Here is a 13,259-nt window from a genome sequence, read left to right as displayed (position 1 = left end):
ATTTTAATTTAATCAGATGTTAGTATGATCAGAGTTTCAGGCTCAAACTCAAGTAGGTAACCATTTTTCCTGAATTAAACAATGAAAAAGACTAATTTATGTAATTATACCTTGAAGAAACAAAGCACGGTAGGTGTCTCTAACACATATTTGCCTATGCAGGAGTGTGTGTGTGAGTGTTTATGTCTAGCAGTAACAAAGCCTGGGGTTTAGCACTTCTAATGACTATTTCCTTCAGTCTGTATTACATTAAAAAGGGGATTCTTACCGATTCCTTGAGCTGCCCAAGGTAAGCTGCGTTCTGGCCAAGAATGGCCTCTGCACTCTCCTGGAAGCAAGTCACCCACTGGTTGTCCCCAAAATCTGCAATGTTGGCCTGAGAGATACAGAAAACAAAAGGCAAGAGTGAAGAGTAGTTAGAACCACACGAAAGTACAGATCAATGCATTCATGTTTAAGATTCTTTATAGGGGTGTCTTGCTGTGTTGTTTGTTTGATGGTTTGCGGATGCTTGAATATGGTTTGTTGTTAACTAAACACGCATCTCATCTTCTAATTAGCCTATATCCTGCTGGCAAAACACACAGTCACTGTGCACTTGTGATACATACAGCCGATGCAAATTAGATGCACTTAAGCTGGATGCACAGCTTAAGTTACATCTTGTGAAGAATAACAATATGTCCTGGTGAGTAGTACAAAACAAAAGCAGCTTATTTCAGATGCCTCGCTGCAATTGCTCTGTTGCTGACTGTCTGTTGAGTTTTTGTATTCAATGTTTATAGCTTTATGAATGTTCGTCGCAAATGAGCAGAGAAAAATGGGCCTATATTTTCAGAATACAGAACAGTATGAAAAAATGTAAGCGTAAGTGTAAAGAATCTAAAATTTGCCCTTGTCAGTCTCTGTTGCAAGAGAAGCAGCTTTAAATACAAAGAACAGACTGTGGCAATAACGAACTAGAAAGGAGCACTAGAATGATGATGGCTATCGCCTCTGCAGAAGCATCTGCTCAGGACGAAGCAGGAAGAACAGGCATCTAAACTTTTTGCATTTGCATATATACTTTTGTGTGAGTGCATGAGCCAGGTAGAAGTTTTAGGGAACCCAGTGCTGAATCACTTACAGAAAGGATGAGGCGGTACTTGAAGTTAGGGAACTCTTTGTCACACTTTTCACAGCGGAACATGCCATTGTGCTGGTCTACCACTTTCTTGTTGCAGTCTTGGCTCGGGCAGGCCTGGTAAAGGCAGTTTTCCTTGCGCAGGTACACTATGGTAGCTAGGCAGGAGAAGTAGTCTGCCTAAAAAAGGAAGAACAAACAAAAAGTCATATAAACTAAAGTTCATTGTCAAATAAAGATCCTGAAATGCATTTTTTGGGTGTACTTTAGATGTAGTCTTCGCTCTATAACAAACTTTGAATTTTGTATATTAAATATGATAACAAGCACATACAAAGAATTAAAACAGCACAAAATAAACATGACATTTTCTGGAGCATCTAGTGGAATATGCAAACAGTCAGAAAGCAACATTTGTGCAGCAGATGCACACCCCCCACCAGAATCTTAATTCCACTGACACAAAATGCAAACTAGTGAGGTAGCTGTTACTTCTGCAGTGTGGAGGCAAGCTTTAGTAAACTGGCTGCACATAAACAGCTTTTAGGAAACATTCCTAGTCGGCATGGAAAATACCTAAGCAAGTGACATGAATTTTACATTGAATGTGAAATAGATGCATAGAAAAAGGGGCTCTGTAATGTGCTGTAATGAACAGTTGAAAACTTTTAACTAGGTTGCAGATGAGTAACAGCACCTCTTCTCCTCTGGTATTTCTCATGTAGCAGAGGCCCTAATGCACAACACAGATGGCTTTTGGACCCTAATAGCTGATTGCTTTGGACATTGTCTTCTTGGCTGTGAAAACAGAGGGGGCACAACGCCCCTGTGCACTCTGATGAAGGTCAAAGGCACCAAAAGGGCTGCCAACCATGTTATGTTCACAGTATAACTAGAGTTTCTCCAAAAAGGATGAAAAAAGAATAACTGCTATATATTTAAAAACAAACAACGCCCACAAGGAACCTTTAACTATTTCACTCATCTAGCATTTTGTATTCATTTTTAATGTAAAAAAAACAGTTTTAAAGAATCAATAAAAAGTTTAAATAAAACACCTTTCTAAGTGGATTCTATGGTTTTGACTTCATGCTCCTCTGTATTGTTGGATTTTATAGCTTTAGTAATATAATAATCATCATCTTTATTTATAGAGCACAAACATTTTTAACATAAAAAAAAGAAAAAAGATTAAAGACAGTCAAAGAAAATTCAAACTTAAGTAAAATCAGGAAAGGTTCTCCAATTAAAGTTTGTTTTAAGAAGGGCATCACTGAGGCAGTCAGCTGGATTTCCTTGGGCAGATATTTTGACATCCAGTTTTTGACATCATGAGGGCGATTTTAAAGTGCATTCGGGATTCTGGGGTCTGTGTATCTAACGAGTAGCTGCATCTTCGTATCATGTGGAGCATGTAAAAATAAAATAAAATAGGTTTCACAACCGACAACTAAGGCAAATCCTGCTTAACAGAAGACAAGAAAGAGATATATAGTTGTTCAAAGAGACACAGAACCTTCTATTTGACGGGAAAGATGAAAACCATTCTAAAGCTGTACCAAGACTGTCTTGTCTAACAGGATACTGTGATCAATCGTGTCAAAGGCTACGCTAAGGTCCAGGAGTACAAGGACTGAGCACATGTCATTATCAGAAACCATTAAAAAGGTCATTGGTAACCTTGAGCAGGGCGGTCTCCGTGCTGTGATACTTCCATTTCATTTTCAATTGCAGAGAGAAATTGCTCGGACCTAGTTTTTTCTAAAAATTTGATATAAAAAGGCAACTGGAAAAAACTGGTGTACAGATTTGAGGGAGGCAGGGATCCAGCCCAGGTTTTTTAACAGTGGGTTCACACAAGCAGTTTAAAATAATTAGAGGACACAACTATTAGACAAGGAACTGTTAAAAACAGAAAGATAATAGGGCCTGACAGATTCCATTACGTTTAGTAAAACTTTATCTATTATTATATCAAAAGGGCTGGAAGACAATCTCATGTATTACACTCTTTCCAAAAGTTTAGACAAGGTAATGGGATAAAAGTGGTTCACACTGTTACAGGTGAGGGGCTGGCCTTACCAACTGATTGCAGTTTTAAATAAAATCTACTGTTATATTGATGGGCAGATTTAAGTTCCAAAAAATAATGTGTTCTCCCATTCTTAATCATGTTGCTGTAGTGTAATAATAACTCCATAATACTGCAACGTATTTGGATATTTTTTCACATCTGTGTTCTGGTTTCCTACATTCCCTTTCACTGCTGCGAATACTATCTTTTATCCAAAGCTGCTTTCTTTCTGAGAACTTAATATTTGGTGAAGACAAGCAGACGAATCAAAATGGTCAGCCAGTTCATTGTTGTGGGAATATATATAGACAGGCTTTGATTATCGAACAATGTGCAGACCTCTGAGACGTTCATTAAAGATGCGAGTACAACAGGAGTGGGGTTAGATGGTATTAATAATTGGCGAGTTAAAAAAAAAACAATATTTGTGACTGGATGCAGTAATACCCAGTTATTTCAGAGAATTTGGGGAGTTCTGCTAAAAAGCTGCCAGTTGGTTGCTTGGGGTTAAACTTTACATCTCCAAAGCAAGGTTACATAATACAATGCTTATAAGAGTCCGGTAAATTGAGTGTTTTAAAATCCTGTACAGCTTCTTAGAGCTATAGAGGTTGAGCTCAGACTGCTTCAGAAGAAGATATAGACACATATTTGTGTAAAAGATCAGGTATCTTGGTATCATTATCAGATGCTAACGTTCTGGGGTACCAGTAGGTCCTTGTCGTGTCGTACCATAGATAATCCCACAACACGTGCTTTTGGGTGACACTGCCAGAGCATGGGCCTGGGCCTCATCGTTGTTAGTTGCACAAGCCCCCTGTGACCACCCTCCCTCTTCCTGGTGCAGCACACACCTACCCAAGTGGGAGGTCGTGGGGGAGGGACGAGAAGCTGGAAAGTCTCCCAGGCCTGCAAGCTGTTCATTCACCAGAGCTGGAGCGTGGTACTTTGGAGTTGTCGGTGGGTTTCTACATGCTGATGCCAGAGTAAGGGACAGCAGAAATACTGGATGATCTGTCTTATGGATATTCTCTAAGACAGAGAATTTGTTTGCCAGCTGGAGCCTCACTTGGTCGGTAGGCTCTAAAGGAGAATGTCCAGCTTTCCTTGCACCACACAGGGGCCTACTATTCTGCAGGACATGGTGCTGAGCCGCCCTGTGATCTTGGCTTAGTGATGAGACTAGCCCATGGATCTTCAGTAATCACCAAGACTGAGTGGAACTGGCGCTAAGAGAACTCATCCCCAAAGGTGTTTCCAAGAGTCTTTTCCACCACTTCACCATCCTTTATTTGATTAAGAGTGTGAGAAACCTGGTTTTAAAGCTCCTCAATTTACTGAATTAGTTTGATGCAACTGAAACATCCAAGAGGCAGGTGTGTGACATGCTGTAGATATGAAATATAACTCTGAATTCGACACAGTGTCTCCAAGCTGACTCTCAATGGCTTTCAATCAAACTCTATACACCATCTCACTGAAGTACGATAAAAATCAATTATTTCCCCTCTCTTCATTTAATGACCATTTTGTTAGTATGCAAGTGACATTCAACCCTAATTAACTTCCAGCACAGGACAATTGGTATTACATGTCACTTTGGGTAATTAAAAAGCTCTTAAGAGAGTGGAAAATGACAGTGCCAAAATAAGAGAAAATCGACCTGTTTCAGCACAAGCTGGTGGCTAAGCTCTCTTTAATGACTGTTTTGATTTGCCAAGAACAAACCAGACATCAACCTCTGCTGATTTTCCAAAACAGGCCCAATTAATCAAGCAAATACCACTTCAATTAGTGTGTGACTGACCGGGGCAGCACAGTGGGCAGAAGACAGAAGAACTTGTTTCTCGCCTTTACAAATGCAGTGTCAAGCCAGCATGAGGAGGGTAGCCACTTACTGTCAGAGAGGGCAAGGGAGCAATGTGGAAACTTGAGTTTGTGACAGAAAGACTTTGTGGCAGGGACAATTAATTGCAACAGACTTTGGTTGGGGGCCGGGGGGGGGGGGGGGGGGGGGGGGGGTTCTTGAAAGGGCTGACCCCCATGCCCCTGTGTATAGGATGTCTCAGTGGGGTTGAGGACAGCCTCGGCTCAGCTCCTTTGTCAGTACCGAGACTCATCACATGCCATGCTGAGGAGGAGCAAGAGCCTCCATAGCCCAGGGTCAAACCTTTCCTCCTCAGCAGCAGGGAGCTAATGCCAAGAGAAGCCTTTCACCTGACAGGCGGCTAATGGTTACAGTAAGGATTTGGGATATTGAAGTGAAGAGAAAAGAAATAGATGGGACTGCTTAAGCTGCATTGTTGACTTCCAGATGATAAAATAGTTGAACTGGCCATACTAAAAGAGGCATAAAGAGAAGCGTTAAGCCATGTACTATCTGTCCATAAGAGAGAATTATGAGGGTGTCAGAAGTATGGAAGGGTCACTCATAGCTTTGGGTGGCAATACAAGCACACAGTTACACAAGTGGATGAAAAACCTGAAATTATTCCATATATATATCCATAATTTCCCATAATTGAGGCTTACAGATAACCCTCCTGTTTAATCCATGTACTTTTGCAGGTCTCCTTTTCCTAAGGAAAGAAGAATTGTCAAGTCTTCTTTGAGCTTCTCAATGGCCGACTTCAGCCTCTTACAACTGTCTTTTACAGCCAGAGTAAAACTGCTCTTCTCATGTCTCTTGGTGCCCTATCATAATTGCTGGCATCTATTAATTGTCTCCGCCTTAATGTGATTTTTTTTCATCATACTGTGATAATTACTAATATGCAGACCATGTTAAATTATGTTAAATTACACAAGTTAATATCTCTGCACAGGTCACCATTACTCGTCTTGGATGATTTACACACTTCTGTGAGCACCATTTGCCTCAGCAGTGCAAATAAAAAGAGAAAAATTAAAGAACACATATTACTTAACTTATCTGAGGGCAGTAATTTCATTACAGATGGCAAAAATAGAGCCTATGTAGTCTACATAATTAATAATAGATACATATGATTTTCACCAGAACCATACACCCAGACTGTGAGTGGACATTCACAATGTAGGGGACTGATGAGCAGCAGGAGATATGAATCCTTCAGTGGGATATGATTTTGAGCGAACTGGTGGTGACAAAGTTATACTGCAGCAAGGCTATAAAGACCTGCAATGACTACCAGAGATTTTAAAAACAAATGCAGCTTGACTGTAAGCAATTTCATATTTGTTGTTTGAGATTCAATGCTGGTCTTTGAGTTTGTCCTTGAATATCTTCAAAGAATCATCCCTGAATAACAGTATGTCTGGAGTTACATTATCTTAAATGTTTGAGTGTGTCAGGGAGAAGCTGAGCATGTGTGTGTACCTTGTCTCCATGTCCCAGGTGCTCATTCTTAACATCAGATAAAGACTTCCAGTTGGTGTTTCCTCCCCCGCTGCCACCTTTCATCTCTGTCAGAGACTGTCCATCCATGGCATGACCCTCATTGTCATACCTATGTGGGGGAAAAAACAATATCAGTCACCACTGATTTGACCTTCCTCACAGTAAACAATGTAAAGTGTTGGAAAAGAACTAATAAAATTAAAATAAATAACTTAACTAAAATCCAGATCAAAGTTATGTGTAAAAACTAATTTTAGAATACTGGATGTATACTTCAGAGAGTCATAGTGTTGGTATACTGAGGCCTACTAGTATGGCCTTATTCATTTTTATGCATCAGAACCAAAGCAGGAGACACAAAACACTGCAGTTCACATGGCTGTCAACAGACTGTGTGCTGTCCATTTAACAGTTACATTAAAAAAAAAAGATCTTGTTCCAGGCAGAGCATCCATTTGTGTTTGTCAAAGCAAGGGTGGCTCAGCTGAAAGCAAGGCAGGCTGAGAGGCTTATGAAATGAATCAAGAGCAGAGGGACAGATGAGCTGGCCAGGGTCAGGGCTGTTACGGTGATATCAGAAACCTATTTTCACCCAATGTTCCTGGTAATTCAGGGAAGACAATAGGAAGAAGGAGAACAGAAGAAGAAGAAAGATGGGTGGTTTCTAGGCTCCAAAATTAACAACTGCCAAATGCGGATAGATTTTCCCTTTGGCAAGTAAATCTCAGAAGGATATCCATCACCCTGGTGGGTAAATATTTGTACCAAAATAGTCATGTAATAAAATATCTGGCATGATGGCTCAGCTTGAAAAAATGTACTCAAGTTTGTCCCTGTACAGTGTACACATACAGCATGTGTTTTTTTAATGCTATTTTTCACTGGCTGAACATTCAACAACTATACAAATCATAATTCTATCATGTGGAAATCCAATGTTTGATCAGTCACTCAAAACTATTTGCTAAAGTTGAGAGATTTGCATTCAACATAAAATGATTATCTCAATGAAATGTATGTAAACAAATGTATATATGACATAAACAGCCATTTCTTTTTTTGGCTAGTAAAAAAAGATGCTTAGCCCGTCCACTTGGCGGCAGAAGACATCTTAAAGTCATTCATGTTTCACCAGAACGGACCTTCAACATCATGTCGAGAGAGTCAATGAGAACTTTTTTTTTACCACAAAGGAGCATGTTTGTGAATATTATCCACAAAGGAGCATGTTTTCACCAGCAACTGCAGTGGCCAGAAGAAAAAGCAGAATTTTACATTAGATCCCTGTATGAACTGTTCAAGCATTGTAAATGGGGTGCACCAAGGGACGAAAATATGTGTGATATTGTCATTGAGATAAAGGACTCTCATGTAGGCTTCAGCTAATGGCAGACCTAACACTGGTGCAGACAATAAAGACATACAACCAGAGGGAGTTTGCCACACAACTAAGCATGCAGAGATTTTTGGGACAGTGCAGAGAGATTGCATGCAAATACAATAAAATTAGAGATATTCGGTGGCTTATTTATGTTAGCAGACTTCCTGTTGGAGCTGTTTTAGGAGTCCTCTTTTGGTTATAGTCTTTTGTTTGTTTGAGCAGCAGCAATCGGCCCTTGTTTCATTTCTGTAAACTTCCTCTGCTTAGTGTTGTGAGTAATCCTTGGTTAATAAATCATTTTGTTTCGAACCTTAACATCTGGTTTTTATGTTACATCTTTCATTTAACGAGCTGGGTTGTAACATGGAGTTATGCAACAACAAAATATTGTCTTGTGATTTCTTGTAATGAAGATGAAATTCAGCAACGCCTCCTGATGGACTGTTACACAGGAGGTCTGGCCTATGCAAGGCCCTGGATTGTTTTTTGTTTTTTTAAAATTTGAACTATAACTGTCTGCTGGAAAAAAGATGCCCTCCAAACAAAAAGAACTGTTCCAAATGATCATCAGTAAAGTGTGTGTTAAACCAGATGTGCAATTGTACAACAGACTGTGGTTGACAGCGACATGGTCATTAAACGCATGCTTGCTGACATCAGGAGGATAGGGGTCAAAACCTTTGTTGGCACGTGCTGGATCTTTGATCTGATGAACGGACATAGACTCATGAGGCACTTCCAGACTGAACTGAATAATCATTGAACTGAATGTATTTTTGTCTTGTAAATTGTGAATTTTGTTTAAAAAATGGCAGAGGAGGAAAGATGATTGCCATTTGGCACCGACTGCACTTTGTTGCTTTTGTTGAAATTTTATAATTTTTCCATAAAGATCTTTATATTAAAAAATGTAGTAAATGTGAAAAAGCGCAACTCAGAACAGATGAAAAAAAATCCTGCAGGGAAAGCAACATGCCATTTCTGTCATGAAATGGGAAATTGGGCCAGAGTGTGCCACAACAGCAAATCTTCTGTGAATGAGGTCACAGAGTAGGCAGACCAGCCATCCTATTTCTTAGGCTCAGTGTGTAATGCAAAAAAGACAAGTGAACAGTGGACTGTGCAGGTACATAAGGAATCCACTCCTTTTCATATCATCTATAAGGACACATTCCACACACAAACTCCAGAGAGACCACCGAACCAGCAGACATTCCACTGGACAGCCCCAGAGGTGAGCTGCAGTGTCTTGGCATGTTCAAGGCTACTGTTAACTACAAGAAAAATTCCTACCTATTCACACTTGAATACAATACAATTAATAAGTTAAGGACAATGCTCAACCATTTTTTTTTTTTTTTCCTACACACATGACATGCCATGTGCCTCTCCAGTGCTGCAGAAAGTTCAAGATAAATTGGAAAACAACTGTGGCATCTAGGCTTTACGCCGATCTGATCGGCTATATTGGATCGGCCGATATTTTGCATTTTATGCAATTTGTGAGATCGGCTGTAATGTCTTAACTCACCGATCCGACCAATATCGTCATGTTGAAACTTTTTGTAGATGCTCCCTTTGCATAGATTGCAGATGGCTTGTGTTTTATCTGTCTCATTTACTCTGAAGTAGTTCCACACCACCGACATGTTTGTTTGAATCCGACAGCTAGTTCTGAGCCCTGTCACGATGTGACGGACAATATGTTTTTATGAATATTGAATCATTAGCTGTCGGATTCAAACAAACATGTGGGTGTTGTGGGCAGACAGATAAAACATAAGCTATTTGCAATCTGTGCAACACTAAAGTACCTCGTGGGGAAGCATCTGCAAAATGGTTCAACACCATAAATGTACCTGGATAGGGAACACGAGGAGGAGCATGCCGACTTTAAGAAACGGAGCGTGGACAAAGAAGACGTGATCGGATCGGTGATCGATTTATTTAAACTCACTAATCGGTGATCGGCCCCAAAAATCCTGATCGTGTAAAGCTTAGTGTCATCTAGCAAGTGACACGGCCTACTGACTGGATTGTGCCGATGGTCGTGGTTCTCAAGAAGAACACCAGCAAAGCCAGGATACACATTAACCTGAAAAAGCTGAATAAATAAGTGTAAAGGGGGCAGTGTACCCTACCTACCTCACTGAGGTAACTGCTAAGCTAAGTGGCGAACCATGTTCTCCTCTATAGATGCTGTGAGTGGCATCCAGACAGCTATAAGCTGACAACATTCATAACGCCATTTGGCAGATAGTAATTCAGGCGGCTACTTTTCAGGATATCCAGCGCACCTAAGATGTTCCAGAGGAAAATGGACACTCTGCAGGGACTGGAAGGTGTGGAGTTCTTGATGGACAACATCCTTGTCTATAAAGACTTGATGGAGTTACACGATATCGTGCTAGAGGAAGCACTGCAGCACATTGAGTCAGCCAGCTTGAAACTCAAAAAAGAGAAATGCTCCCTCAGGTAGGGCCAGAAGTTCCTGGGTCATCTCATACAGTCAGGCCTGACCTGAACAATGTAGAGGCCATTCACAAGCTTTCACCACCTGTTCATGCTCAGGAACTGAAAAGAGTCCTGGGCATGGTGAACTATCTGGGGACAGACATCCCTTCTCAACAATAGGTCAACCACTGTGTGAGCTTCTGAAAAAGATGGACTTGGGGCCAATCACAGCAGTCAGCCTTTGAACACATAAAAAGTGCTGCTGACAACGACACCAGTTCTCACCTATTATGATGACACCAGACACACAGCTGTCTCAGCTGAGGCTAGCAGTTACGGCATGGGAGGTGTGCTCCTCCAGCAGGACTAGAAACCAGTAGCATACTGTTCCAGTGTCTTACAGAAGAAGAAACATGTTGTGCTCAGATTTAAAAAGGAGTGTCTCACTGGCATGGGGGCTTGTAACAAGTTTCAAAAATGTTTCTGTGGCTATTGAAGATCACAAGTCATTTGTGCTTATTGTCAATAACCGATGCCTAGACAATGTACCTTTGTGATGCCTGCGTCTTCTTATGAGGCTCATAAGATACACACTCCTGTAGCGCAGTATGTGCCAGGGAAAACCCTTGTTCTTGCTGACACCTGTCCTAGAGTCCAAAAAGCCATACAAGTGCAGAGACTGATGTGCACAGTGATGTGGCATGTTATGTAACCACAGGGATGCATCAGCATCAAAATGGCCACTAACACCGACAGCAAGCTATAATCTCTCATAAAACTCATTAGAACAAGATAACCTGAATTTACAAGTAGTGTTCCAATGAATGCCATGGGGTACATGAAGGTGAAAAATGAGCTGTCGGAATATGATGGCTTGGTGATAAGTGGAAGCAGAATAGTTGTGCAGAGGTCAATGAGAGCTGACAATCTACAGGAACTACATGATGAATACCAAGGGCTAACAAAGTGGAGTTCTTGGAGGTACTGCACCTGCCATCTACCACTAGTGCTCAGGTTATTCAGAGACTGAAGGCAACCTTTGCTAAGCTTGGAATTCCAGGTGTGGTGGCAAGTGACAATGGAAACCAGTTTTCCTGTGCAGAATTCCAGGAGCTGGCAAGACACACTTCAAAAATATTACATCTAGTCCTGAACATCGTCAGAGAAACAGACATGCAGAGAGAGCAGTACAGACAGCTAAGAAAATCCTCCAGCTGGAAGATCCACTAATAGCCCTCATGTACTATAGACTGCGTTAATTACTTAAAGCCTTTTGTTTATTTGTTTATCTGTTGGACACAAGGCAGAGTGGCACACGATGGGGAGGTAAGGTTGTAAATACAGGGAGAGAGCATGCCTTGCTCCTGGAGGCATGACTAATTGAAAATATCCCCAGACTGTGGCCTGAGCAACGCACAGGCTGCAGATTTCCCACTCCTACTGACAAATGTGAGTAATTCTTTATGGTGGCACCGATTTCCTCAGCGGCGTACCTGCACGACTTTGCTTTAATTGCGTCTGCACTCAGACCGGTGCCTGAACAAAGATATCCTGACAAATCAAATCAGACAAAATGGAGATACCGTTTTCTGTCATGGTTTAACATGTCTAAGACAAATGTTCTACAGAAGAGAAAAATGTACTGACAACATAACTGAAATGATTAAAAATGCATCACACTTAAAAAAGGTAAGACTGCAGACTAGTAGGGCTTCACAGTGTTTCATGGCTACTCTGGACATCTGACTTGACAGATACCCAAAAGGACTAAGATACCACCGTGACAGCCTCCTGTCTAAAAAACTGCTTCTGTTTTTATCATACAGACAGCATGGAGCACAGGAAACAGAAATGCCACAGCAGACAGTGATTGTGATGAAGGAGACAAAAAAAAGGACAAATTAGATCTGGCAGAAAATGTGCAACAGTCAACTGAAAGCAAGAGATCCCAGCTTAAAGATAACACCAAGATAGATGAGCGTAGGTTGGCAGACATGCATGTGCATTGCATAGACATGTCAAATGTCAGCGTGTGAATGAAGATGGACAGGACAGGAGCAGAGATGTGTCAGAGGGAGAGGCTTGAGGGGATGATGGGGAACTCTCAGTAAGCAGTGTTCTCAGCTCCGAGCTAAGACTAATGCCTCAGCTGAAAGTGGCAAACACACCATAAACACGATTACTCCATGTTGTGTGTGACACAGTGTTAGCCACTTCATCTCTGGTGACTGACATGTGGTCAAACGTCAAGCTAAGAAGAACTTAAAAGCCACAGTGATAGCTTATTTAAACAAATATGGATAAACACGTATTCTTATATTTTTATTTTGGCAGGATTACAGCAAAGTGTTTATTTTCCCTCATAAAGAACAGACTACATAGAATGTAACTGGAAAACCACCTGCATAAGACTGCCTGTGTATGAATGACATCTTAGTATAAAGGTGCAAGAGTACAGCAAAAATTTCCATTTCCTACCCCCTAGGACAGCTGTGTATGTATAGACTCTCACCAGTGTCACAATGCAGTGGAAACCACTTACAGTGATCATGTATAGGTCACATTGATCATTATAAGCAGATGATTTTTTTTTTTTTAAGTTTCCTTTTTGTTTATTTCTCATTCAGATTACTATCTAATTGACATTTGTATATTTATTGACAGTTTTAAAATGTAGTGCAGCCGTTTCAAAAGTTTGTTTCTCTGCTGCGCTTCGTTGACTTATTTTTGGCAGCTTGTCATAAGCCTCAAGGAGACTATGTTTTTCATTGAGATAAAATTACTTTCTTACTTTCTTTCCCGTCACGATTTCAATGTAAAAGCAGTATCAGCCTTAGGTAACCAGCCA

At 40.8% G+C, this 13,259-nt stretch overlaps 1 protein-coding gene across 1 annotated transcript in view; it reads right to left on the bottom strand.

Moving 5' to 3' along the window:
• rpa1 (replication protein A1) overlaps nucleotides 1-13,259 on the bottom strand; it is a 34,331-nt gene that overhangs the window by 5,232 nt on the left and 15,840 nt on the right. Inside the window, exons 13-15 of the mRNA XM_053321183.1 lie at nucleotides 6,556-6,685; nucleotides 1,127-1,303; nucleotides 269-376 (exon numbers count right to left, since the gene is read on the bottom strand). Coding sequence (XP_053177158.1) covers nucleotides 269-376; nucleotides 1,127-1,303; nucleotides 6,556-6,685 — 415 coding nt within the window. The remainder of the gene's footprint in view (nucleotides 1-268; nucleotides 377-1,126; nucleotides 1,304-6,555; nucleotides 6,686-13,259) is intronic.

The sequence above is a fragment of the Scomber japonicus genome, chromosome 6, assembly GCF_027409825.1.
Source record: "Scomber japonicus isolate fScoJap1 chromosome 6, fScoJap1.pri, whole genome shotgun sequence".
Taxonomy (NCBI): domain Eukaryota; kingdom Metazoa; phylum Chordata; class Actinopteri; order Scombriformes; family Scombridae; genus Scomber; species Scomber japonicus.
The sequence above is the reverse complement of the archived record's forward strand: the minus strand, read 5'-3'. Positions and strand labels throughout refer to the sequence as shown.